Genomic DNA, 26,992 nt, shown 5'->3' on the forward strand with positions numbered 1-26,992 from the left:
AGACATTTTAAACTCAGCATATCTAAAACACCCCAGACATCATCTTCTGCAGGAAATCTTTCCTGATCTTCCAACTGCTAGTGGTTTTATTGAACTATTTTTCATATATTTGTATTTATTTACTTCACATTTATTGCATATAGATATGTGCATATTTATATCTATATATTTTTATGTGTCCTTCTCTCCCCAATTATAACATAAGCTCATTTTAAGTATGGATCATTTTTCATTCTTTTTATTTGTATCCCTGGTGCCTGGAACATAGTTCATGTAGTGGAAAGAACATTGTAATTAGAGTTAAAAGATCTAGATTTAGATCCCAGATCCCAGCTAGAATCCCAGCTTCACATCATTTTTACCATTACTTACAAGCTGTGTGACCTTGGGTAAGGTCACTTACCTTCTCTGTGTCTTAGGGTTTTTTTTCTTCCATCTGTAATATGATTGGATTAACATAGATGGCTTCTAAAGTTCCTTTTAGATCTGAATCTTTGATTCTAAATCATATTATCTCTCAGCCTCAGTTTCTTCATATATAAAATGGGTATGTTAACATTGTACTATTTATCTGAAGGACATTATGGGGAAACACCTTTATAAACTTTAAAGTGTTACGTAACTGTGAGTTTCCTGTGAATAAGGGACACAAGGCAGTATGTTGGATAGAAGGCTTCAGGAAGAATCCCTGAATGTCTGAGGCCAGAAGGTTCAAGTCCTGACTCTGACGCAAACAGTCTGTACAACCCTGGACAAAACGCTTAACCAAGCAACTCTCTGAAACTCTAAGTTACAGAGCAGGTGTCTATCTACAGTCACATGGAGGGAGGGAGAGAGGAATGGAGAGAGACAGAGACAGAGAGAGACCAAGAGAGAAAAAGATGGATAGACAGAAACAGAGAGACAGAAAGGACACAGAGACAGAGAGACAGAGTCAGAGAGAGCGACAGAGACAGAGGGGGAGAGACAGAGCAGAGATTGCTCACATATGGTAAAGGTCATAAAATGTGGAGATTTTCAAAAACCTGATTCTATAGTTAGAGTCATGTGACTTCAGAGAAATCATTAATTAACCTCTCTGGCTCTGTTAAAAAAGGAAAGAAAGGAAGGAAGGGAGAGAGAGAGAGAGAGAGAGAGAGAGAGAGAGAGAGAGAGAGAGAGAGAGAGAGAGAGGTAATTGAGGCATGCCCTATGCTTAATGAATACTGACTCCTTGTTATCTTGTTTCCCTTTTTCAAGAGTTCACTGAGAGTGTATGTGAATAACATTGTGGTGCAGTCCTACTGCTTAAGGCCCAATTCAATGCATATGTTCTTTTAGTGGGTCAGTGCTATCAGAAAGTATCAGGAAACATACACATTCTTTAAAGGGAAACGTTACCATCCCTTTAGGTCCAGAATCACAGAATCATGGACTCTTAGAGTTGAAAAGGAATCTCATCTAATCTTAGCTGAATAAAAAGCCCCACTGCAACATACCTGGAGAATGATAGTCACCTTTTGCTTGAAGGTCTCCTATGAGGGGAAAGAGCCACTTCTCAAGGCATTTCATTCTACTATGGAAAAGCCCCCCCACATCAAGCCTACAAGTTGCCTTTCTGCAACTGTCAAGCAGCTGCTTCTAGTTTTGACCTTTTAGTGTCAAACATAGTATATGTAATCTCTCTTCCACATGTATGTGGAAGTTGACATTTATCTGTTTTTCAAGGGGAAGCTAAGGTAGGCTTGAACCCTGTGCCAGCCTACTATAAATCTGGGAGTAGGACCAAGGAGTTCAGTCTGCTCAAGTCTTGTGGTCCTTCTGCTATTTCCAAAGGTGAAAAGCTCTCCAAGCAGGTATTTGATCTGTATTCCAAGGTCACTTGGAAAATAATCTGCTGTGGAGAATTAGGGGTGGGGGAGAGGAAAAGTAAAGTAAAATATTCGATCTGTTCACAGGATCACTATCGAATTTAAAGCCGGAAGGAATTTTAGGGGGTATCTAGCCCAACTCTCTTATTTTGCTTACGGTGGAACCGAAGGCCTAGAGAGATGTAGTTACTTGCTAGAGGTCATACAGGTGATAAATGTTAGAGTCTGGATTTGAACGTCTTTTTACTCCAGATTGAACTCTCTTTCCACTTCAGCCGCAGATCTTTTTGTCAGGCATACATTTTTAATGCTGTCAGAATTTAATTTGTTATACAAAGCTGGAAGCAATAGAGTTTGTGTAAATAGCAAACCGTGGGGAGATTGCTCTCCACAAACGCGTACTGCCAACACAGTCTATTTCCACGCCGTTTAATGCATGAGTCACTGTCCGCGGTGCTGAAATAATCAGCCGAGAAGCTCCCCGACCAGGCGGGGACATATCCGTCCGTGGTCCTGAATAGCAAATTCCTGGTGCTGCCCACTGTCATCTGGCATTCCCACCCACCACCCCCAATCTTGTGCCCTACTGCCTCCAGGTCATGCTGTAATGAAGGCGGCTGAAATCATCGTGCAATAGAGTAATTCACTTCCTGATATGACTTCCCTTGAAACACACCCTGGAGGTGTAGCTACAGTCACTTCAGTTCTTTCTTGGGAACAAAGGAAGAGGGTCATGCATTGTGGAAAGAGCAAAGGGCCTAGAGTCTGCACACCCACTATATCACCTTGGGCCTCAATTTCCTGCTCTGTGAATTGAGAGGGCTGGACCATAAGTAATCCAAAGTCCATTCCAGCTCTGTTGTTACTTTCTTTCTTTTTTTTTTTTCCAGTCCCTCCCAGTTCTAAAGTTGATAACAGATTGGGCCTTTGAATGACTGTTGAATGTTACTAGACACTAGTGTAATTATAGCATTGATCACTTTAGTAATAATGGTCATGGGGACCACTACTTTCTCTGGCTAACATAACAGAGGCCAAAGCATATCCATCTCCAGCCAACTCCCAGACACCAGATGCTTTTCAGAATGAACCACAATTCAGCAAAACCTAGTCCTACTACTGTCTCTAGTTGCCTGTTCTTTGCTTTTGTCTTTTCTTCAAAGGGCATATCAATTTTGTCCTTCTTCGGGGGGGGGGGAAGGAAGGAGGGAGGCAGTAGATGCCTAAGGAGTGACTTATACATAATGATTTGAGGCTCAGGCATTAGTGATGACTGGTTTTTGTCAAGTAGGGTAGGAGGAGAGCTGTGGAAATATTTGCCATCAGTCTCCCTGGGTAGGACTACCTTCATTTAAGTGGGCTCTCGGGCTTTCTAGATGATCTCTGAAAGCAACTAGGCTGACTGTTTCTGCTGCAAGATTATTTTACAATGCCTGTCAACTGGCTGCCTTACCGGGGGTCACCCAGAAAGTGATTTCCAAATCTGCCCAGGCTGCAGATTCTCCCAGCTCCACAGCCATCAGCATTTTCTAACTCTATGCAGATCAATAGGACCTTCAGATGTGACCTCAAGTTCAATTATGGCTTCAATTATGGAATAAAGAGGCTGTTACAGCACACCTACCTCTCATTAAAAACCCTGCTCTGGGGGCCTATGGGGCTGCTGCCAGGGGGAAATCATTAGCCCACTAATTGGAAATCAATTTAAAGTGCATTTGCTTAATTATATGAGCATTGTAAATTATCTATAAATTGTTAATTTAGTTGAATGTCACACCAGATTTTAGTTTTATTAATTGAATTTCCCAGGTGTGTGTATTTGGGATTGGGGAGGGATCTTTATTTTCTTTTCTCTGTTATTATCTCCTCTCCCATAACTTCACTCCCTGTGCTCAATCCCCACCTCTAGTCTCCCTTATAATTCCATTTCTACCTCCAACCCTGCTTTGAATCAACCTATGATTATACTCATTTAGGTCTAACCCTATTTTCAGTCTCCTTCATCTCTGAATGATCCTCACTCCACTCAGTAATCACTATATCTGTCCCCAGTTTCCACATAATTCCATCCTCAAAGATCAGGCATGCCCTCAGTTTTCCTGTATTTCCAGCCTCATGGTTCAGCTCTGTCCACAACTTTCCCTCTCTTTATTCTTCTGTCTTTTCTTCTTTCACTAAACTCAAGATATTGTCTCTTGGCCTAAGAGAATATTCCTCATCTAATAGTAAACTTCATTGTTAGGTTGTAATATCGTTGGACAGTATTATAGGGAATCCAGCAATGTCTGGGCCTAACTAATGGGTATGTGTGGACAGCATATGGCTTTGAAGCTCCTAGAGGAGGTATGTTCTGGTTTCCTATGCTTCTAGCTCTGCCTCCAGCCCTTAATGATCACACTGTCTGCATTTCCACTCTCTGGGCCTCACTGCCCCTGTCTGCACCAGACAATAATAACGGTGGTCATTGCACTCCCTTTTCAGGATTAGTGAGCTCAGAGTGGCTAAGTGTAAGTGTTCTGAACATCTTCAAGGCATGGAGCCAGGTTGGTGCAGGCAGTTGGCTAGGACAGCTGCGAGATGACCCAGGAAGAATGTGGAATTGTTTTTGGTAATGTTGGTCTGTGTGTGGCACTCTCTCTTATCACTGCCAGGTTTTATCCCCAGGAGACTAGCTTCCAGAGGTTCAGACCACAGTTGTTACTTCCTGAATGAATGAGAGAATTTATTAAGGACTTACTACATACCAAGCACCTTGCTAAGCACTGAGGATACAGATCTAAGTAAAGAAAGTCCCTGCCCTCAAGGAACTCATATTCTAATAGGCAAGATAACAAACAAAGGGGAGAATGGCCAGGGAGGAGTACTCTGGCCTGGGAGGAGAACTGGAAAGTTATGGGGATAGTGAGTAGAGCCAAAAGGGAGCAGGTCCACACCAATAATGAAAATGACCAGAGGGAAGGCTCACGAGGGTCAGCCCCAGAGCCCTCCCAGTATCAAAGCCTGGAGAGCTGTGATCCATGGGTCAGGATAGGAAGAGAGGGCTAGAGTAGAAAGAGAATAGCTTTGGAGTCAGAAGACTTGGGTTTAAATCCTAGCTCTGCCACTACCTGTATGACCTGGCTCATGTCACAACTTTTCTGGGCTGTTTTCCCCAAAGTAAAATTAAGGGATTGAATTAGATGATCGATAAGGTTCCTTCTAGCTCTTAATCCAATAAGCACATAATTCTGGCCCAGGCATTTATGACTGAAGACTCTTGGGAAAACAGCTCAGGTTGGGGAGCAGAGAGAAGAGGATGAATCCAAGGGATGTTTTGGAGATATAAATGGCAAATTTGGTAGATAAAGTCACATTGCAAGTACATAGGGACAGAGGCTGCTCCCTATTCATTAAAATTGGACTGGAAGAATTTTGTTTCCAGGCAGCTGAGATGACAGAGAATACCTCCCTTTCCTCCCTACCTCTCCCCCACTTTTTTACGTAGAAAAGTGAGGAGATGAGGGCCATCTTGAATACACCAACCATACTTGATCCAGTCCAAAGTTCAACACTATCTTACCAATGGTAGGTACTCAACAAATACGGCTAACAAGGTAGGAGGATTTCCATTCATTACCTGATTAATACTCCTCTTTCCCTTTGGTGGATGTAGCATTATTCCTTTCTCAGTGAGGTGAAATGAAAATTTTAAAAAGTTAGTGTTCAGTGGATTGGAAGCTCCTAAGGTAGAAGGACCTAGGTTTGAATACCACCTCTGACACCCACTAGCTGTGTGACCTGGGCAAGTCACTTAACCTCTTAGAACCTATATGTCCTTATCTATAGCATTGGGCTTATAGTTTCCTCTGTGGGGGCTAACAGTTGGATTGTAAGGAGCAAATGAGATATTGTATGTAAAGCACTTTACAAGCCTTTATACTTTTTAAAAGATATTTTATTTCCTCCCAATTACACATTAAAACAATTTAAAAAACATTTCAGAAAAAGTTTTGAGTTCCAAATTGCAAGCCTTTATGCTTAAATGATCGTTAGCTATTATCATCTACAACTGAAAGACACATTCTAGAAATCCACAGTTTAGGCTATTTGTTTCCTGATTCTAACTGCTATTGCCCCCCCACCCCAACTACCTTGTATCTAGCTACTTCTATATGTCGCTATTTATTCACTTTGTATTTATGACATGTATACTTATATATGTCCTTATTGTCACCATCATTAGAATGTAAACTTTGTGCTTGTATCCCAGTGCCTTTCACTGTGCCTGGCACTTAGTAGGTGCTTAATAAATACTTCTTTGTTGATTGGTTGATTGAAAATGTTCCCAATGGAGTAGTAGAGGGTGGAGCTGACTCAGCTGGTTTCTCATTCCCTGTCTTTTTGACTCACAGGTCTTCTTACCCCTGAAGGCAAAGACAAGTAGCCAGGTAGCTATGTCTTAGTGGCTACCATATATAAAAAGGCACTGGGATGGGGGTATGGGAGAGTGAGTGGCACGCAGCTAGGAGAAAGAGACAGCTAATCTAAGCATGCCTACTTTTCCCTGATTGGAGGTCTCCACACTGCATCTAGGAATAGGAGTATGTTTAGAGAAAGGGGGTATCCCCCCAAGGCCTACGAGCACCAACCTCCCATTCCAGCAGCCAAGCTATAGAAAAATGGTCCCTGCTGATGAGCTAAGATTTTAAGGAAGCTTTAATTGGCTTCCCAAGGGTGGCATTTCCTCAGGTTCTGTGCAGCTTGAATGTCAAATGGAGTCTCCAGGGATTCTTAGAAGAAAGAGGGCTGGATTCCTCTCTCTTTCACACATCTCCAACTTCTGCCTATATCTGGTAGCCTTGCCATCATGGCTGCTGGACTTTGAGAGACTTTGGCTCAGGGGTATATATGATCATAGGAGGTACTTCTAAAGGCCATATAACCAACTTCCTCATTTTATGGATGAGGAAACAAGGGGAGAGAAATAAAAAAGGTCACACAAGTAAGTAGACTTCCTGGACCTGGGGCTTCCTTAGGCCTCAATCAATGAATTACCAAGCATTTATTAAGTGTTTACTATGTGCCAAACACTCTTCCAGACTCTGGGAATACCAAGATAAAAAGGAGTAGCTCCTGTCCTCGAGAGGATGACATTCTATGGGAGGAGAAATATACATATAAATACATACAAAGTAAGTATAACCTTTGGCTCTCCCCCCCCTCCCAGCCTTGCACCCCTGCTCCAAGGGACAGTAGCATCTGGAAAGGAGAGAATCAGGAAAGGCTTCCTGTAGGAGATGGTACTTGAGCTGAGCTTTGAAGAAAGCTAGGGATTTTAAGAGGTGGAGGTGAGGGCATTCTAGGTTGTATAAAGACAGGAAATTGAATGTTGTAAGTAAGAAGCATCAAGGAAGGCCAGTATGGCTGGACCATAGGCTTAGGAAAGAGAAGGGAAGGGAAGAAGCATTTATAGAGTGACTATAATGTGCCAGGTGCTTTATAAAAATTATCTCATTTGATCCTCACAACAATCCATGGAGGCAGACACTGTTATTATCCCCATTTTCCAGTTGAGGAAACTGAGGCAAACAGAAGTCAAGTGACTTGCTTACTGTCATCCAGCTGGTAAGCACCTGAGGCTGAATTTGAACTCATCTTCCTGACTTCAGGCCCAGCTCTCTATCTGCTGTGACACTCAACTGCTGAAGGGAAGTAATGGGGAATAACCCTGGAGAGGTAGCTTGGAGCTTTAGATGACAAATAGAAGAGTTTGTGTTTGATTCCTATGGAGATCAAGCCTGTCCTCAGGAGCCCTGAGGGTCAGTGGCTGGGGTGGGGTAGGGAGAGAAAGGCAAAAGAAGTAGGAGAGCAGAACCAACTCTCATCAAAATCTTTAATGAGCTCCCCATCCCCCACAGCCAACATCCCTTCAAATGAACCTCACTTTAGGTCTCCCCTTCCTGGCCAGACTCACTCATACTGTCTTTCCATCATCCTCAAACCCCACCCCAGGCTTCCTGATTCCACTATTCCTGTCTTCTCCCCTTCCTTCTAATTACCTGAAGTTAGCCAGTTTTGGTAGAAACTACTTCAAACAAGGAGTCAGGACACCTGAGTTTTGATTCTGGTTTTACCAGTTCTACTTAATGGTCTACACTCTGAGAGCTTTCCTAGCTCTGATGCTCTGTGTTCTAATACTCTCTGAGCCCCCCACTCCCAGCTCTGCTTTTCTATAATTTCTATTTCATATGCCTTAGAGAGCCACACTGTGCATTTCAAGATGACAGTCAATGTTCATGAGTGCTAATGAGAGAGTGACGGAGGAGACCATCCTGGCAATGTATGCATTTTTATTGTGGCCTTTTGCTTCTAGTAACAGAGGCCCTTAGGAGTGCTAGGAATGTTTGGGAGTCAAGAAAGTGGTTTTGAGCATTAGCAAAAGAGACTACAGACTTCATGGCATGTCCTGGGCTGGTTGTACAGTGGAGGAGTTCACTTTCTCTGGGGGTGATTGCCACAGGCTTTAACCCTTGCAGGGACCAGAGGCAGGGCAAATAGGTTCTAGTCAGAGATTTAGTGCCAGAAGGAAACTCACAGGCCATTTAGTCCAAACCTCTTTTTACATAAGAGGAAACTGAGGCCCACAGAGGTTGAGGGACTTCTCCCAGGATGCACAGGCAGTAGTAAGTGGCAGGACTGAGATTTAAACCAGGTCTTCTGATTTTAAATCCATCACTCCTATCATCTAACCACAGGCTGTAAAACCTGGAAGGGATTTTAGAGATCATTTTGTTCAGCGCTCTTGTTTTATTGATGGGAAATTAAAGACCAGAGACCTACCCAAGACCACAGAAATAGGAGGAGAGAAGCCATGGCTAGAAGCCCAGTCTCTTGTCTCTTAATCCATTACATACCTCTGCCCTTCTGTTGTAAGAATAGGCCTGATGGTCTGGAGACTGCCATGACAGTTTCCACTCAAGGAAGGCTATAGATTACAGAATATATGCATGGAAACCATTGTTAAAAGATTAGGTCTGATGGTTTTGAGGCCATCATGACAATCACCCTGTTAAGGGAGGTTGTAAACCTATAGAATATACTCATGGAAAAGTATGGACAATAACATTTTTGAAGGTTGGAACAGTTGTCACCCTCAAATAATATTTTGTCTACCACCCGATTTTCTCCCTGATATGCAAATCCCCCCAAACTGTATTTTGCCCTGACCCCTGATACATAATCTGGCCAGGGAGGCCATCCAAAAGCACAGCATAAGAACCCCACTCTCAGAAGAGCACTTTGGAATGTAACCCTCCCCTCCAAAAAGAGCACTGCTTCCCACTGGAGCCCGTTCTTCCCTCCTGCAGGAACACTGCTGGAGCACCTCCCCTTCCTGCTGAATGGACCTGTTTCTCTGTGCTTCCCAACAAAGAGCTGCCATTGCACAAATTATACTCTGGGTAGTGTCTATGCCTGAGTCCCCTTTTCCTACCTCCCTTTTCACATCTTCCCCCTTGCTTGCAATAAATCTTTGCATTGAACTGACCCCCATTGTTTTACATGTTATTATCAGGGGTTGTTTTCCCTAACATCTCTGGCTGGCCCATGGGCCTTTCCTGAAGACATAAATTAGGCACTCAGACAAGGACTTAATCTTTTGACAGCTGCATCCTACATTAGGGGAGTATGGCACTGTGAGGCCAGCTGTAGAAATCAAGGGTCAATAGGGGAAATCTTCATTCTCCCAGGAGGGACTCTCTTATGCCAGAGGACTGTCTCACCCCCAACACCCCCCTCCAAGGGAAAGGAGAACCCAGGAACAGGTCTATTTCTCATTTTCTTCTTCCTCCTAACATGGGACAATCACTACCCTCCATTTTCTAGAGCTATGCCTCAGACGATACAGATGGAGAGATGGATGGGGGTGATTAATGAAGACCAAGAACTTTAATTCTGGGGGTGCAATATATTAATTAGGCCAGCTATTCATGTTTGTCTGTTTGTTTACTGAGTCACTCCATTCATTCATTCTTATCATTTATTTATTTTGTGGGTTGGAACCCTCCTATCAGAAAGAATTCAAAACTGTTTACAAGACACAATGCAGCACAAAATAAGACAACTTGAAAAGAAAATCAACCCAAAACAAAACCGATTAAAAAGAGCAGGGGAATAGATGTTATCAGGCACCTGAGATGACTTAGTTACTGTCACTGGGTACTGAATTTTCCTTTGGATTTCCCGGCAGCTAAACCAGGGAGGAAAACAAGATGAGTTATATAGTTCTCATGGGCTGAAAAAAGAAAGCACACACATTTATCTGCAGAGACAAACTTTTTCCTGGCTCTGATTTCCAGGAGGAATTTATCTGTGGGTCATTGTATAAGGGACATTGGGGAACATAATGCAGGCGATATCTGCAGAAGACAAAGGGGCATTGCTCAAGAGGATGTGTCTGGTATCAACTCTGGAGGAAAGTGGAGGGTGTAACATCAGATCTTAAGCCTGTGAAGCCATTTCTGCAGGGAGTTGAGATAAGTTGGTCCAGCTTCTGGTGCTCTAACTTAATATGAGGCAGGAGCTGAGAAACTGAGAGGGATGGACAATTAATGTGCTCATTGGGCTGACTCTTTCCGAGGTCACCTGTCTTTAAGTGAGCTGTGGGCAAGAATTGGATCTTAGTCAATTCAGGGTTCAACAACAAACGTTTATGGCTGAATTCTCTGTCCAAGTCCTGAAGTGTCAATAGTCTGTGCTGTTGATTAGAAAGCAATCCATATGTCTGCAATGCTGGACGAGTGGACGTTTTGCTGGAAAAGTCCAAGAGACTGCCTCCTGCCCTTTTGCAGATGGAGAGCCAGCCCCCTTTTGTGTGGATGTGGAACACTGGAGAGGAGGGGAATATTTCCCTCCAGAAGGAGATTTGAATCCACTCCAAGTGCTTGGCCAAATACTTGGTGGAGATGCCAGAATTTTGCTTTATGTAACAAAGAAGAGAGCATTTCAAGCCTGAACATGTTGAAGAGGAGGTGTTACCAGTTTAACTACAATGGCCCATTAGAGGGTTTCCTCATGGCCCCAGTGGAATGGCTAGGATTAAGTAGGGCTGGCTCTCTGGATGTGCCCACTAGGAGGAGGTATCAGTAAAATAAACCTCACTTCCTCCTCCCCCAAGGTTGCCAAATGAATTGACCTGTTAGATGGGATCGTTAAGACATGTCCAATGTAACTGCTGGAGGATGACTGCCAAATACAATGATTGGAGCTTCAGTCCGGTTGATACTAAGCTGCTTTTTCTGACAATTAGCCAGAAGGCTTGCAGACATCTGCTCGGAGGCAGAGATAATAAAATCATGTACTCAGCAGAAAGGAAGATGCTTGCTTTCCTGTAGGCTGTGGTGGGGTTGTGATATGTATCCATTTTATCTAACAGCAACATGGTCCTGGAGACCCTGAAGGGTGGAAGGGAGATGATGGAGGTTACAATTCTGGTGCCTTTCTCAGGTAGGTGCTCGTGAGGACCAAATGGGATTTTGGTTGATGGCTAACTGATAGAGGAGACCAGGGTTTTGTGAAAAATTTGTCCCTGTCCTCTGGCTTGTCACAGAGTTGAGGAATAGGCAAAGCCTTAGGATGTAGAATGTCAGAGCTCGGACAGCCCTTAGAACAGAGAAGGTCAGAGCTGGGTGGGCCCTTAGAACAGAGAAGGTCAGAGCTGGGTGGGCCCTTAGAACAGAGAATGTCAGAGCTAGGTGGGCCCTTAGAACAGAGAAGGTCAGAGCTGGGTGGGCCCTTAGAACAGAGAATGTCCGAGCTAGGTGGGCCCTTAGAACATAGAAGGTCAGAGCTGGGAGGGCCCTAAGAACAGAGAATGTCAGAGCTGGGTGGGTCTTAGAACGCAGAAGGTCAGAGTTGGGAGGGACCTTAGAACACAGAATATGAATTAGGTATGGCAGAGAGTTAGTAAAGGGGAAAGGAAGAGATCTTTTTTTTTTTCCTTTTTTTGTCTTTGTATCTCCAACACTTAGCATAGTGCCTATGTAATAACACAGTAATAGGCACTTAATATAGGCTTGTTGAATGAATGAATGAATGAATTAGTGAATGAATGAATTCAATGTCAAAGCCTTCACAATCTTTTTCCAGCCCACCTTTCTATATTCTATAGAATATACGTCACTCCCCCTCAAAAACTCTGTTCCAGCCTCAGTTTTCCCAAACTCAGAATTTCATTTCCCATCTCTGTGCCTTTGTATAGGCTGTTCCCCATTCCTGGAATGCCCTTCCTCCTTACCTCTACCTCCTAGAACTCTTGGTTCCCTTTAAGGTTCAGTTCAGGTGCTGCCTCCTGCATGAGGCCTTCCCTGATCTCCTCCAAACACACCCTAAATTTGTACATTCATGCTTTTATTTACTCATCTGCATACCTGCTGTATTGCTGTGACACCAGCTGTGGTAGAATATAAGCTCTTTGAGGACAAGGACTTTTTCCTTTTTGCCTTTGTATCTCTAACACCAAGCACAATGCCTAACACATAGTAGGTGCTTAATAATTGATACTAAATAAATGGTCATTGAAATTGAATTTATTTGAGAAAGAGATGGAGAAAAGGGGGGGAAAAGGTTGGGGAGAGAAGAATGAACCATGTTTTATGGACTGGGGGACTACTGGGGGATGAAGCCAAAGGAAAGCTGAAGAGATGATGTATGCGTGTGTCAGAAGCAAGAAAAGGCCACTGACAACCACATGCACCAGGTGGCTGGCACCCTGAAATCTGACCACCCGCTCTATCTTTTCACTCATCCATCTGGTCTTGTAGGAGATTTCTTCCTTCCTTTGTTTGTTCCTTCCTTTCTTTTCTTTTCTTTTCTTTTTCTTTTCTTTTCTTTTCTTTTCTTTTCTTTTCTTTTCTTTTCTTTTCTTTTCTTTTCTTTCTTTCTTTCTTTTCTTTCTTTCTTTCTTTCTTTCTTTCTTTCTTTCTTTCTCTCTCTCTCTCTCTCTCTCTCTCTCTCTCTCTCTTCTCTCTTCCTTTCTTCCTTTCTTTCTTCCTTTCTTCCTCAGTTACTCAAAGAGAGAAAGTCTAAAGACAGACCTGACTTCAGCTGAACTCCCAACACAGGTAGAATCTGGGGTGAGCACTGTTTATCCGTATCGGAGACACCAGGTCCAGAGGGAGTACTAACCAGCATCACACAATATACAAGTGATGATGGTGTGGAAGTCCACCCAGGAGCACTAGCTCCTACCAGGCCCCTTGAATTCAAGAACTCTGCAGGCAGAATGGGACAGAGCTGGCTCTGGAGTAAGAGGATGTGAGTTCACACCCTGTCTCTGTCACTTATGGAAGCTTACTGGAACCCATGGGCTCAGACAGCCTGTTCACAGCTTGTGTGACCTTGAACAAATCTCTCCATCTCCCTGGGCCTCAGTTCCTCATCTGTAAAATGAGGGGCTTGAACTAGATGGTCCCTAAGGGCCCTATGAGCTCTAGAACTATGACCCTATAGAGTCTAATGCACTCTGGCTCCAAGGGATTGGGAGAGGAAAGGGAGGAGGAGGGAGGAGAGGGTTCTGCCTGTCACTTGTTTGACTTCCTCTCTCTCCCCACTTAGCCCCTTGTCACTCCTCCCTACTCTGTGGCAGCCTGTCAGCCTGATCCCTCCCTCCCCATTGGCAGCCCTGCCTGCTGGTAATGAATGCCATTTCATTTAGATTGGGCGACAACTCATTAAGACTGCAAGCTGCACGTTGGCGGTAAATAAGCATTAAGATTTTGCCCTAGGAGTTAGTGTCTTCTCTCTAAAGGGCAGCCGTGCTCCCGTTGGGGCGCATCTCCTCAGAGCCGAGGCAAAAGATGAAGGAGGAAGCCCAAGCCTGCAGTACGGCCCTGATCTCAACAGCTGACATCTACTGAGCAGTCAGCTTCCTTTCCCTGGGAGAGCAATGCAGTCTGTTTGACAAAGGATCACATACAGATTGAAATCATAGGATCACAGAGTCAGAGCTGGAAAGGACCTTAGAGATAATCGAATCCAACCTCTTTGTTTTAGAGAAAGGAAAACCAAAGCCCCTGGTCACACAGATAGGAAGCGGCTAAGCTAGAATTTGAATCTTGGCCTTGGCTTTATACATAGACCCAGTAAAAAGCAACCCACATGATCAAAGGGTGCCTTTACTCCCAAACATTTCCTCCTTCTTCTTCTCTCCCATGGCTGAAATTAGAGTTCTGCTTAGAGTTCAGGTCCAATGAGAGTGAATGACTTGCCCAAAGTCGTCCAGTGAATTAGCAGCAGTGTGCAGCCCTGAAACCTTTCTGGTCTGTCAAATGAGGGAGCTAAGCTCCATGGCCTTTGAGGACCCTTCAGATCTAGGCTTATGAACTAATGATCTCATCATTCCAGGGGCTATAGGCTCTAGGAAGGGGTGGGCGAGATAAGCCCTGTGTTGGCATTTGGCAGCAGGTGAGGCTCACAGAAAAGATTGGCAACATTCCTGCTAACTGCTTCACAGCCCAAGTTTTAGTCACTACCGGCTTCACCTAGAGGGTGCCCAGCTATTCCAGGGTAATAACTAAAACAGCTCACCTCCCTCCCCACTCCCTGAAAATGACTGGAGCTGAAGCAGGTTTCTGGGGGAAAAAAACCACCAAGGACTGGGTAAGCTGAGGGTTTTTCTTCAATTGTATATTAATCAAATAGCATGCAAATGACATGCAAACACAATGCAAATATGCCCATTATTAACACATCGTCTTGGGCACTTTTAAGACTGGGATTCAGGTAGAGTCCCACTTTCCTAAGTACCTCATTTGTCACTTCACTTTGATGGACTCCTTCATGCCCCTATACCCCTCCCTACTTCTGCCCCCATCAATCTCCTTCCGTTGCCCTAAGGGTTGCTCTGGGAAGTTGAGCTCTTCATAATACCTTTGACAGCAGGGTCTCCCTGGGCACAAAGGCCTTTGCCTGGGCACTGAGTTCCAGAAGCCCGGGGGTTAGTCGCTGGTAGCTCAGGGGACAGGACCCAGCCTGCACCTGCCTCAAGTTTCAGAGTCATTCAGATAAGAGAGTCTTAAACGTAACTATGACATCTGCATTCCGCAGAAGTCTGGAACCTGTTCCTTCAGGGACTTCTTCTCAGACGTCAACTAATGTTGAAGAATGAAAAGAGGGCTAGATAGGGAGTCAGAGGCCATGGGTTCAGATCCTACCTGTGGAACTTTGGGCAAATCTCTTCAATTCTTTGGGTCTTAGTTTCCTCATCGATAAAATGTGGCATTCTATGACCCCTAAGGTCCCTTCAAGTTCTAAATACTTGATTCTATCTCCTTTTACCTTCCCAGCCTCAGTTTTCTTACCTATAAAAGTGAGAGAGTGACTCAGGCATGGCAGTGCACGCCTATGATCCCTGCTACTGGGGAGAGTGAGGCTGGTGGGAGTGAGCTTGGGAGTTCTGAGTGTGACTAAGTCAATTCTATGTGTGCCTTGTTTCTGGCACCAATATGGGAAGGCCATGGGAGTGGGGAACCACCAGGCTGCCTACCAAGGGATGAACTAGACCAGGTAAAACAAAATGGAGCTGGGTAACATCCTTGTATCAATCAGTAATGGGACTGGGTCCATGAGCGGACGCTAAACTTGTAGCTTTTGTAAGATAGGAAGACCCAGTCTCAAAAAACAAAATAAAATAAGATGAGAGGATGGGACTAGGTCATGATCTCATCTTCTTTTTATCTTTCCAGCCTGTTTCCTCACCCACAAAATCAGAAATGTGGACGACCTCTAAGCTTCCTTCTAGCTCTCTGCTAAGGTGTTTGCTGATATAAACAAATTAGCAAGCAAATAAAAAAATCAAATCAAATCCCAGCTGTCAGGCAGCCCAGCCCAGTGCAGTGGGATAGCACTAGAGTTTGGGGACCCCAGTTCAAATCAATCCCTTACTTTGTGATCCCCCCACCATTACCCTTTGCCCCTAAGGGTTTTGTGCAGCTTTATCTTTCCTTGGCTCTCCCCACTGTCCCTGAGAAATGTATGGTTCAGACAAGTTGGCCTTCAAGGTTCCTCGGAACTCATTCCAAAATTCAGTGATATTTCTGTTCCCTGATCCTTTTCCTCAGGACTGACCCTTCCTTAGGACTCACCTCCCACCCCTCCTTCATTGGCTCCTTTCTTAGTCTGGGCTTTATACTTGGGATTGTATGACTTAGAGCTGGGAGGAACCCTAGAAGATCATCATCTAGTCATTTGACAAATATGGAAACTGAGGTCCAGAGAGGTGAAATCACTTGTTCAAGGCCCCAGGGGAAGGAGGAAGTAGGTTGGGAGGGACCTTCAACCCCCTCATTTTACAGAGGAGAAAACTAAAACCAGACACAGAATAGGTGCTGCCCATACCAACCAACACATTTTTAAAAAAATCTTAAAAAGGGAGCAGCTCTTTGACTGGGGCAACTAGGTGGAGCCATAGTGAATAGAGCCCTAGCTTGGAGTAAAGAAGACCTAAGTTCAAATTCCACCTCAGACACTTACTAGCTCTGTGACCCCAGGCAAATCACTTAACCCCATTTGCCTCAGTTTCTTCATCTGTAAAATGGACTGGAGAAGGAAATGGCAAAGCACTCTAGTATCTTTGCCAAGAAAACCTCAAATGGGGTCAAGAAGAGTTGGACATGATTGAACAAGCTTCTCAACAGGAAGGTCCAGTGGGCGTGGAATGAGTCCATTCTTTCACAATGACATCCCAAAGGAGCCCAAGCAGCTTCTGGCTGGGGAAGGCTGAGCTCACAGCAGGGACTGGGTGGTGACTCAGCAAAGATGACTGATTGTGAAAGGAAAACAAAGGCCCCGAATCTGGCCTGTTCCCTCCATCTGCCCACCACAAAGATGCTGCTGAGAAGCAGGTGGGAGGACTGAGTCAGTTCTGGGGGAAGGAGGGATGGCGGAATGAGTGGAGCATCACTGACCAATGTACGCCCAGGTTTGTCTCTGCCCATAGGGATAAATCTAACTGAGTCACTCCCATTTGTTTGCTGAATCTCCTTTGTGACTCATAGTTTACAGCTCTGGCTTGGTAGGTCATGGAACAGCTTATGTGAGAATCAAATCTTCAGGATGGTTACCACTGAGCTCTAACCACTGGGGTATCCAGGTGGACTCGTATAGTCTTCCGGTAAAGCAGCCGGGATGGGAATGAAGGAATGGGATTCTGGAGCTTTGGCTTGGAATCAGAAATTCACTTACTAGCTGTGTCACCCTAGGTATGTAATTTAACACCTCCCAGCCTCAGTTTCCTTCTCTGTAAAGTGAGGAATTATCACATAGGGTTGTTATGAGCATCACATGAATTAACTCCTATAAAGTACTTTGCAGGCCTTAATTGGATGTGTTAGACATGGGAAAGCAGGAGTCAGGAAGGTAAGAAGAGAAGATCTATTAGAAGGTGACCCCCAAGGACACCTGCCCTCTTCCAGGTGAACATTAGTGCCGACATCAGGCTTCCTCCTGTTCCCACCTCCCTTTTGTTGGAATATTTTGGGGAGCCTGACAGCCATCCCAGGAATTTCCTAGGTGGCCATCTGTAAAGTGGAGGTGGTAGCATACCAGATGGCAAGCTGGTATCTAAGCCAAGCTGACCTGGGCTAAATCTGGCTTCTGACACTTATTGGCTGTGTGACTTTGCAAAGTCACTTACCCTCTCAGTTGCCCTAGATGACTCTCTGAGAGGATAAATTGTAGAGAAGGTTCTTTGGCGGAGGGAATTTCTTCACTTGAGAGTTCTCCGCATCAATGACTTTACATATCTTGTCCCTAATTGTCGATAAAATAGGTATACTGATTCCCTGCCCTTCCGACATTTCTCTCGCATTTCATGAGGGAGCTTAGCTAGAAGGGACCTTAGACATCATCTGGTCCAACCGCCTCATTTTACAGATGAGGAAACTGAGACCTAGTAAGGGGATTACTGGCTGAAAGTCATGCAAACATTGAATGGCAGAGTCGGGATTTGAACTCAGCTCCTCTAATGCCAAATTCAATCCCCTTTCCATTGCACCACACTGCCTCCCTGTGACTTGCCTGCCCAGGGTCACTGAGATGGTAAGGAAGACAGCTATCTCTTGGCTAAGTCTGCACAAGATCCTGCCCTCCATCCCCATTAACCTCTAAACTCTGTGACTGTAGTTTTCTTTTGAATGAGTAGGGAGAAGGGAATAAGCATTACTGCTTACTGTATGCCAGGCACTATGTTGAGTGCTTTACAAATATTATCTCATTTGATCTTCACAATCTTGTCAGGAACTATTATTGTCCTCATTCTATAGTTGAGGAAATTAAGGCAGACAGAGGTTAAGTGACTTGCCCAGGGTCACACAGCTAGTAAATGTCTGAGGCTGGATTTGAACTGAGGTCTTCCTGTCTCCAGGTCTATGCACTGAGCCATCTAGCTGCCTCTAGTAGAGGATTTTTGGGCAGGGGTGCTAGGTCTGATGAGAGAAGGTCTAGGTACACCCTTGAAAATAATAAGGTAAATAATAAGGTATTGTGGGCTGATATAAGGCATTATAACCTGGAACCCCTTAAGTGGAAGAGGCAATATCAAGCTGGCATTGGCTAAAATGACATTCTTAGGGCATGGGTCTGACCATGTAACTCCTTTGCTCAGGAATCTATGGGGGCTCCTATTACCTTTGAAATAAAGTTCAGGCTCATTTATCACACTGACTCTCATCTCTCTTTCCAGTCTGATTCCACAATCTTCCCTCAAACAATCTGTACAGTAGCCATGTTAGGATACTTGATATTTTCCTTGGCATAACATTTTATCTCCCGCCTCCACACCTTTGTATAGGCTGTTTCCCATGCCTGGAAAGTTCTCCCTCTTCACCTGAGCCTCTTGGATTCCATGGCCCCCTTCAAAGCACAGCCCAAATGCCACCTCTACAGGAAGTCTTTCCTAATTGCCACTTACTACTTTGAAACTCACCCCAGAAATTACTGTGTAGAGGGATAAAGAAAGGAATAGGTATAGGGGATGCCTAGGTAAGGAAAATCCCTCTGTTGATGCAATTTATAGTCTTAGGAGACTGTGTGACTGAAGACAACTAAGAGGCTAAGTGACTTGCCCAGGGTCACACAGCCAATACATGCCAGAGTCAGAATTTGAACTCAGGTCCCTTTTTGTGCTCCCTCTGTTGTGTGTATTTCACATGGACCTTCTGAGTACATGTTGTCCCTCATCTCCCCTCACACCCCCTCCAAAAGGAGGAGACTTATGTCTTTATATACTTGGGATCTAGCACTGTCGAGCCTGGCACATAGTAAGTGCCTAAAAAATGCTTGTTGAGTTGAAGTGAATTGAATTGAATTTCTGCCGTCCCATGTTGCTGGAAGTGGCAGTGTATAGTGGAGAGAATTATTGGCGTGGGAACCAGAGAAACTGGCTTTAAGTCTTGCTTCTAATGCTATCTGTGTGACCTTGGGCAAGTCACTTTGCCCTACCCCTTCCCCAGCGCCTCAGGTTCTTTATCAGTAAAATGAGGGAGGCTGAATGGTTCCTGATGTCCCTTTGAGCTCCAGATGTAGGGCTCTAAGAGTTATGGTACAGGGGAAAGAGAACTGTATTTGCAACCAGACAAGCTGCATTCAGATGCTGGTTTTCCAACTCTGTGGCCTCAAATAAGTCGCTTTGTCTCTCTGGGCCTCAGTTTCCTCATCTGAAAAATGAGCCGACTGGAACCAAAGTTTCCTTTGAGCTCTAAATCGGTTAAGATGTGCTTTGTGTAAGACATTCCTTCGAAAGCAGAGTTCCCCTTTGCCTTGCTCCGGCCTGCACACCCAGCTCTAGACCCCCTCTCAGTGAGCTTCTGGCCCCCTTCCCTTTGGTCCAGGGGCAGAGCACAGCTTTCACAGTTAATTATTGCCATTTTAAGAAAATGATGGAGTCGATGCTTCATATGTACTTATTAATGATACTGGTCTGCGGTTCCATTTTGCTTTAATAAAAACCATCTGATCTGAGTGGGTGAGGTAGGCGGGCCTTCTTCTCTCCCCTGTAGTGTCCACTGTTCTCTAGCCCTCTCTTTCCAAAGCTGTCTCAACCTTAGGCCCTGGGGATGGGCACAAGGGAATCAAGGGGCAATGAGCCTGGGTGGGCTCTGGACTCTTGGCTCCGGGAAAGGGAACTGACCTGGGAGGATTGTGGTCAGGACCCTGGAACCATCAGACAGGGTCCTTAGGAGACTCTAGGGAGGATGGAAAGGGGAAAGATAGCATGCAATCCACGAAGGGGCTCTCTGTACCCTTCTCTTATGTAGTCAGGAACCCTTTAGGAAAAGGGCACAACCTGTGGTGGGGATGGAGGGGACAGTGTCTTGGGTAGAGAGCAAAAAAGAGGAATTCCCACCTTCCTGTTCCCTTGTCCCTGCTGTGCTCTTTAAAAAAAAAATCAGGGAGAAGAGTGTCGGTGGGAGTGCCATTTCCACCCTAATGGCTCAAGAGCCTGAGGGGACTGGCCCTTTCCAACATCTGAGAAAGATCAAGAGTACAGCCAGGAGAGATTACTGCTGGGTAGTGGCCACCATGTGTCAACTGGGCTCCCCTTTACTAGTTTGTCCTCAGCTCTGTCCCTAGGCAGTGGAATGGCCCTGTGCCCTTCCTCTGTTGTGTCTTAGACACTGCTCAGGCTGGGGACCAAGAAAATAAAGAGTTCAGTGCCTTACTATGCAATAAAGTGCCTCCGGAGTCAAAAATCAGACTCCCTCTCCCATGCTTCCCCTGCCCTCGAGTCCCCTCCCTCCTCTCTCTCCCTCCCCCCCACCTTGGTTTTTCCTTCAGGCAAAAGTTTACAAAAAATGTCCCTCTTAAAAAAAATAAAGTCAGAATAAAGGAAAGAAAAAAGTGGTGGATGTCCCAGGACTAGAGGTTGGTCCCACTGGGTAGGGGGATTTTGTATCCGTTTCTTAGAAGCAGAAGACAGATACCCAAGCCCAGGCTACCAGTCAAGAGTACAGCCCCAAGGGCTTTAAGGAAGGAAGTCCTGCTTCGGGTGAAGGAGCTGGGTGCCATGATACCCAGCAAGGCTGTGCTGACGGTAAGAGTGTAAAGAATGGAGACCCCTGTGTTGAGTGCGACGATCTTCCCAAATTTAGCAAAGGGAGCAATGATGCAGAAGAACAGGGGCACTGTCGCTATGACTGTGGTAACAGCACTTGAGACAATGGCCACACCCACATGCCGGACAGCCTCCAGGGTTCTCCACTGGCGCTGGGCACTTGGGTCCTGTCCAAAGACAAAAGACAGATGGGGAGGATTTAAATCAGGAGAGAACCTAGAATCTGTGGGTTGCCCCAGATTTCAGGTTTGTAGGATCATAAGGTTAAGAGACCTAGGATTTATCCAATCTCATTTTATAGATGAGGAAATTGAGTCAGAGGTGAAAGGACCTGCCCAAGGTCACACAGTTGCCTGGTTAGGATTTAAACTCCAGTTTTAGGTCTCCAAAGTCTTTTTACTGTAACAATTTGGATTCCATGATGTAGATGTAAACCCTGCCCAAGAAGCAAATGCTATGAATGGTGAACCATGGCGCACCTCAGCACTTAGGACAGCACTTAGCACTAAAGTGTGTAGAGGATCAAGAGGACTTCAGGATGGACAACTGGATCAGCACCCTCTCCCACTCCACCCAACCACCCTTGCCAGGTCTGGGAGCTGCTGGAGAGGCTTAATTTTTGTGGACCCTACTTATCTCTAGTACCACTGCCCCCAACCACAGGGATCACCCATTATCCTACCACTCAGTGCTGCTCAGAACATGGGAGACCAGTCTCCACATTTGTGTGTTACCAACAGGGATCTGAGATAAGTGTGCATGTATGTGTGTATATATCAATGTAACTCTCTCCATATATGTGCGTGTATGCACTATTTCAGCAGAACTCTATATATGTGCATGCATGCATGTATGCATATATATTTAATATAACTACATATACACATTTCAACATAATTCTATATGCCTGAATGCATATTTCAACATAACTATATATGTATGCATGCGTGTGTATTTCAACATAAGGCTCTATAGTTATACACATTTAAATGTAACTGTATATGTAATACATGCATATGTGTATGTTTCACCATTACTCTATGTCTATCATGTGTGTATATTTCAATATAACTTTATGTATGCATATATGTATATATTTCAGCATACTTTGCTCTATATATGTATGTATATTTCAACATGACTCTCTCTATATATATTTCAATATAATTGGTTTCCTTTGTAATCCTCTGTATTTTATTTTATGCACTTAAAATCATTCTTCTGAGAAGATGTCCAAAGGCTTTGACAGACTGCTGTCAAAGGGATCCATGACACAGAAAAGATTATGAAGGTCTGCCTTAGAGAGGTTCCTAGAGCAAAGAGAGGTTAAGTGGCTTGCATAGTCATACAGTTCATGCATATCAGAGGTAAGTTTTCCAAACTCCAATGCTGGCCCTCTATCTAGTCTGCCATATTGCTTCTTCTGACTATACTGGAACAATATAAATGACTTACTTGGACATAACCCACCCAAGGGGGGGGTGCTTTCTCCCTTTAACCATCCTTGTCTAAATATGACTCTGAGTACACAGCACACTAACTCTGAGCCTTCTCTCCAGCCCCATCACCATTTCTATTTAGCTCAAGAGCTTTAGATCTCTGCTGGTAATGTGTTCTATTCCTACCCTTCTCACTTGTGTTGGAGAAAGAGCTTTGGCACCATGAGAAATAGGTTCAAGCTAACTAACTCTATGTGGGACCTTGGGCAAGTCACTTCTTCCCTTCTGTGCCTCAGTTTCCTCATCTGTATAGTGAGAGAGTTTAAGGTTCCTTCTAGTTCTATGGCCTATGATTCCATGATTTGAGTCATTTCAAAGATACCAGCTTTCTTCCAGGCACTGGGATCAACAACCTCTACTATATTTATCTGGCATGGACATGACTGTGGTCAAGACAGATTATGAAGGCCAAGCCAAAGGGAAGTTGATAAAACTCATGGAAAACTCAACTTCTCCCTCGAACTCACCCCACATATCCAATCTGTTGTTATCTTGTCATTTCTACTTCTTGGTATCTCTTCTCTCCCAACTCTCAGTTTTGCTCCTTTTGCAAAAATCACAAAGCTCAGTTATGTTCTTCTGAGTCTACAGGAAGCCCCCAACATCTGCCCCAAATATGGAATATCTATGCTCTTTTGTTCACACATCACCAATCCTGGGGCCAGATGCGTAGCCTCCTAATGGTCTCCTTATCTCAAGGCCCTCCCACTCCAGTCCAGGCTCCACTTAGCTGACAAAGTGATCTTCCTAAAGCACAGTTCTGACCATGTTACCCTCCCTGCCCTCACTCAATAAACTCTACTGACTCCTTATTACCTTCAGAAAAAAAAAACCATTAAATCCTCTGTTTGGCATCCAAAGCCCTTCACAACCTAGTCCCTTCCTACCTTTCTAGCCTTCTTACACATTTTTTTTTGTTTTGTTTTTGCTTTTGTAGGCAATTGGGGATAAGTGACTTGCCCAGGGTCACACAGCTAGTAAATGCCAAGTATTTGGTCTGAGTCCGGATTTGAACTCAGGTCCTCCTGACTTCAGGGCCGGTGCTCTATCCACTGTGCCACCTAGCTGCCCCACTAGTCTTTTTATACTTTATTCGCATCCAAGGGCTCTTTGATCCAGTTTCACTGGCTTCACCCCATGCCTAGAATGCTCTCCTTTCCCATTTCTTCTTTCTGGCTTCCCTGATTCCTTCAAAACTCAGCTTGTCCCATGGCTAGTGCTTTCCCCCTGAGACTTTGCCTTTCTTTGTAGCCTCAGGGTTTAGCATAGTGCCTGACGTATAGTAAGTGCTTGATAAATATTGACTGACTGATTACTTGCTTACATTGTTATATATGTTTCACATATCTAATTATTAAGCTGCTACTATGTGCCAGGCACTATATTAAGCACTGGGGTCCCCCAGGTGTTAGGAGATGGGAAGCATGGAGGAAGAGTGGAGAAGGGAACCCTGTTATGATTGAATGGAATAAAGAACTTTAAAACAAAATACTCAAACTAAGACAGACCCAGAACTCTCCAGTGCTCCAAACATAAGAATAAAAAAAAAAAGGCAAGGGAATTTTCCCAGGGAATCAGTGAGGTTCTTCATGGAAGACATGTTTCCATTTATATTCTCAGCCTTATGTTCTCCTTGAGTGTGTCCCCAGGTACCTAGATCTTTACTATGCACAACATAGGCCCTTTGAAAATATTCACCAAGATAATTCATCTGGTGTTGCCTTTGAGCAATAGCCATCCTCAGATCTTGAACTCAATTCACGTAGTATAATGGAAATTGCAGTGTACTAGTACTCAAGACACATAGCAATCAAGTCCCAACTATAGCACTTGCTAGCCACATGGCCTTGGGGAAAACATTTCCCCTCTCTTGGTCTCAGTTATCTGCAAGATGGGTATAATAATATTGGCACAACTTCCCTTGCAGAATTGTCCTGGGATAAATGTTTCATAAACTCTGAAATACAACATAAATATAACTTATCATCATCATTACTGCCGCCACTATGATTATGTGGGGAAGGAAGCCATTAGCAGAGCTTTGAGATCTGCTATCCTAAGCCCCATTTACTAGGAAGATGGCTTTAAAAGTAATCCTGGTAATCTGGAGCATTGACTCCAGCTAGTTGGGGCTGGGGGATGGCACAGTGAATCCTAGGATGAAATCTGATGCACAATGAATGGGATGTGGTAGGCAGGTTCTCACCTCAACTGGGTGGAGGGGGAGGCTCTCCCCAGCCAGTAGGTACCCTTCCACCAGATGGACACAGTAATCCACAGAGGAGCCAACAAGGATGGACAAAGATATGGCTTCCACAGCCCCCATCTCCCAGCCAGACCAGTACATGATGGTGACCACCAAGCACACGATGCCTGCAGAAAGAGCGAGACCATAGGCAAGAAGGACTGGCCAATGGGTGGTTTGAACTAAGTTTCTAATCTTGCCCTGTGTATTATTGACGGGTATGGGGCCTGGTCTATTCAAGGCCAGGGTTATTGAGAAGGGAAGACAGACAGGCAGGAGACTCCTAGGTAGGGATATGACTAAAAGTAAGGGGAGGCAAGATGATGGTAATGGGAGTAGAGCAAAGGACCCAAAGGAGAGGCTAGAGGGTGGATCAGGTCACGGAAAATCAAGGGGCCTTTTGAGAGAGACAGAAATACAATGGAACCTCAATTATCCAAAGGTCCCTCACCCCCAACCAACTTACCCATCTAGAAAATATCTCTGAATCTATGAAAATACCTCTGAAAGCAGAAAAAGGCCTTTGAGCAACCTAAAGAATTGCCACAAAGCCTATGAACTTTGTATTCATAGGAGACGCCCATCTATACACTCTAAGAACTCAGGAACTCTTACTTTGCAAACATTTCTAATAAGCATAGGGGGCCTTGGATTTTCTGTTGAAAAGAAACCTATTAGAAGCAACAAATTAGATGTAACAGGTTTAAAGTGCCCTGATGAGTCCCTGCGGAGACTCCAGGAGCTTCCCTTCCCTTCCCCTCATACCTAGGATGCTCAGCAACACAGGCAGCAGGAGCAGGATGTGGGTGGTAAACACAGCAACAGCAGCTACACAGATGATCAGTGAGAGGACTAGACCGTATAGGGCACTCTGCACACCTGAAATGATGGGTGATATTGATAAATATTGATATTTGACATTGATAAAAGTATTGATTAAAATACTGATGTTGATTAAATATTGATAAAAGTATCTCAGCCCAGGCCACAAGTTGCGGCTACAATTTCACACTGTTTAAGACTGAAGAGGTTAAAAGCCTTGTCCAACAACACACAGCTAGTAAGGACCAAACCCCAGGTCCATTTACATCTAGCCCAGCATGTGACCCAGAAAAAAATGCTTCATGTTAATAATATGGACATATTTGTTTAGATTTACTCAGATTTGGGACTGTTTTTAACAATTTAGGCAAGGTCAGAATTACCACAGTCAGAGAACTCAGTTACCACACTCAAACAAAACACCACACTCAGAGAAGTCATCAAGTCACCTTGACCAGGGATGTCCAGCTGATCAGCAGCAGAACTGGGATTCGAACTCTGAGCCCACCCTAGGCCTTCCCCATCTAGGCAACTGATCTTTAGATGAGGTCCCTCCCTGCCCTCTGATGAGGCAAAGCCTTTCCCCATCAGGGTCTGAGAGGTTGATGGGATAATGAAAGAAAGTAGATTGGCAAAGAGAACGTTTGAGCAGCAAGGGTTGGGGATCTCACCTATGATTTCCATGAAGACTTGTTTCCAATGTTCACAGGTTTGGAAGCCTCGGCGAAGGGCTGAGCCCTCTGGGGACAGCTGCAGCTGCTGTTGGAGGAAAGTCTCCCACTTGAGGTAGTCAGAGTATGTCTGAAAAGATGACTTGCCTTTGTAGGTAGTCTGCAGGAGACCAAGAGTCCTGTGAGTCCAAGGCTCCCTTCGACTGGCATGATTAGGGGGAGGAAGGATGACTTTTATTCCCCACCACACTTAGCATAGGCTCTCTCGCCAGCCTATGGGGTATAAATACTTTGCTTGTCCATTACATCATAATGATTTAAGGGATAGGCACAGGAAAACACAAAACATAGGTGTAGATGCATAGAATGTTAGAGATGGAAGGATCTTAGAACACAGAATGCCAGAGATGGGAGAGGCTTTAGAACACAGGTTGTCAGAGCTGGGAGGGCCCTCAGAACATAAGATGTCAAAACTTAGAATGACAGCAAGAACTTAGAACATAGGATCATCACTTTTCCAGCTTAAAGGAGGCATTGAGCTCACTTAAGTCAATCCCTGGATTTCACTGAGGAGGAAAACAGGCCCAGATTCCTGAGATAACCTTAGCTTCTCTCTCAGCAAATCAATTGTTTCTGGTACCCCAACCCATGACTTTGTACCTGCTAATTAACTTTCTTGCTATCCCCTACCTCATTCTACCTCCAATAACCATTTCTTTGACTGTCCAAAGGAATCATCTACCCCTCTAATCAGGATGTTTCTTGGAGTCTCCTTGGCCCCAGGTAGACCAGTGAGGATTTTCAAACCAATTCCAAAC

General features: G+C 44.6%; 1 protein-coding gene across 1 annotated transcript in view; it reads right to left on the reverse strand.

The window, feature by feature from the left end:
* Positions 1-18,844: 18,844 nt before the first annotated feature.
* Positions 18,845-26,992, reverse strand: part of DISP3 (dispatched RND transporter family member 3) — a 42,354-nt gene continuing 34,206 nt past the window's right edge. Inside the window, 4 exon segments of the mRNA XM_020973945.2 lie at positions 18,845-21,104; positions 24,643-24,809; positions 25,447-25,560; positions 26,175-26,334. Of these exon segments, the coding sequence (XP_020829604.1) occupies positions 20,742-21,104; positions 24,643-24,809; positions 25,447-25,560; positions 26,175-26,334 (804 nt within the window). The 3' untranslated portion in view covers positions 18,845-20,741.

Source organism: Phascolarctos cinereus, unplaced genomic scaffold (assembly GCF_003287225.1).
Source record: "Phascolarctos cinereus isolate Bilbo 61053 unplaced genomic scaffold, phaCin_HiC Scaffold_726;HRSCAF=1367, whole genome shotgun sequence".
NCBI classification, from domain to species: domain Eukaryota; kingdom Metazoa; phylum Chordata; class Mammalia; order Diprotodontia; family Phascolarctidae; genus Phascolarctos; species Phascolarctos cinereus.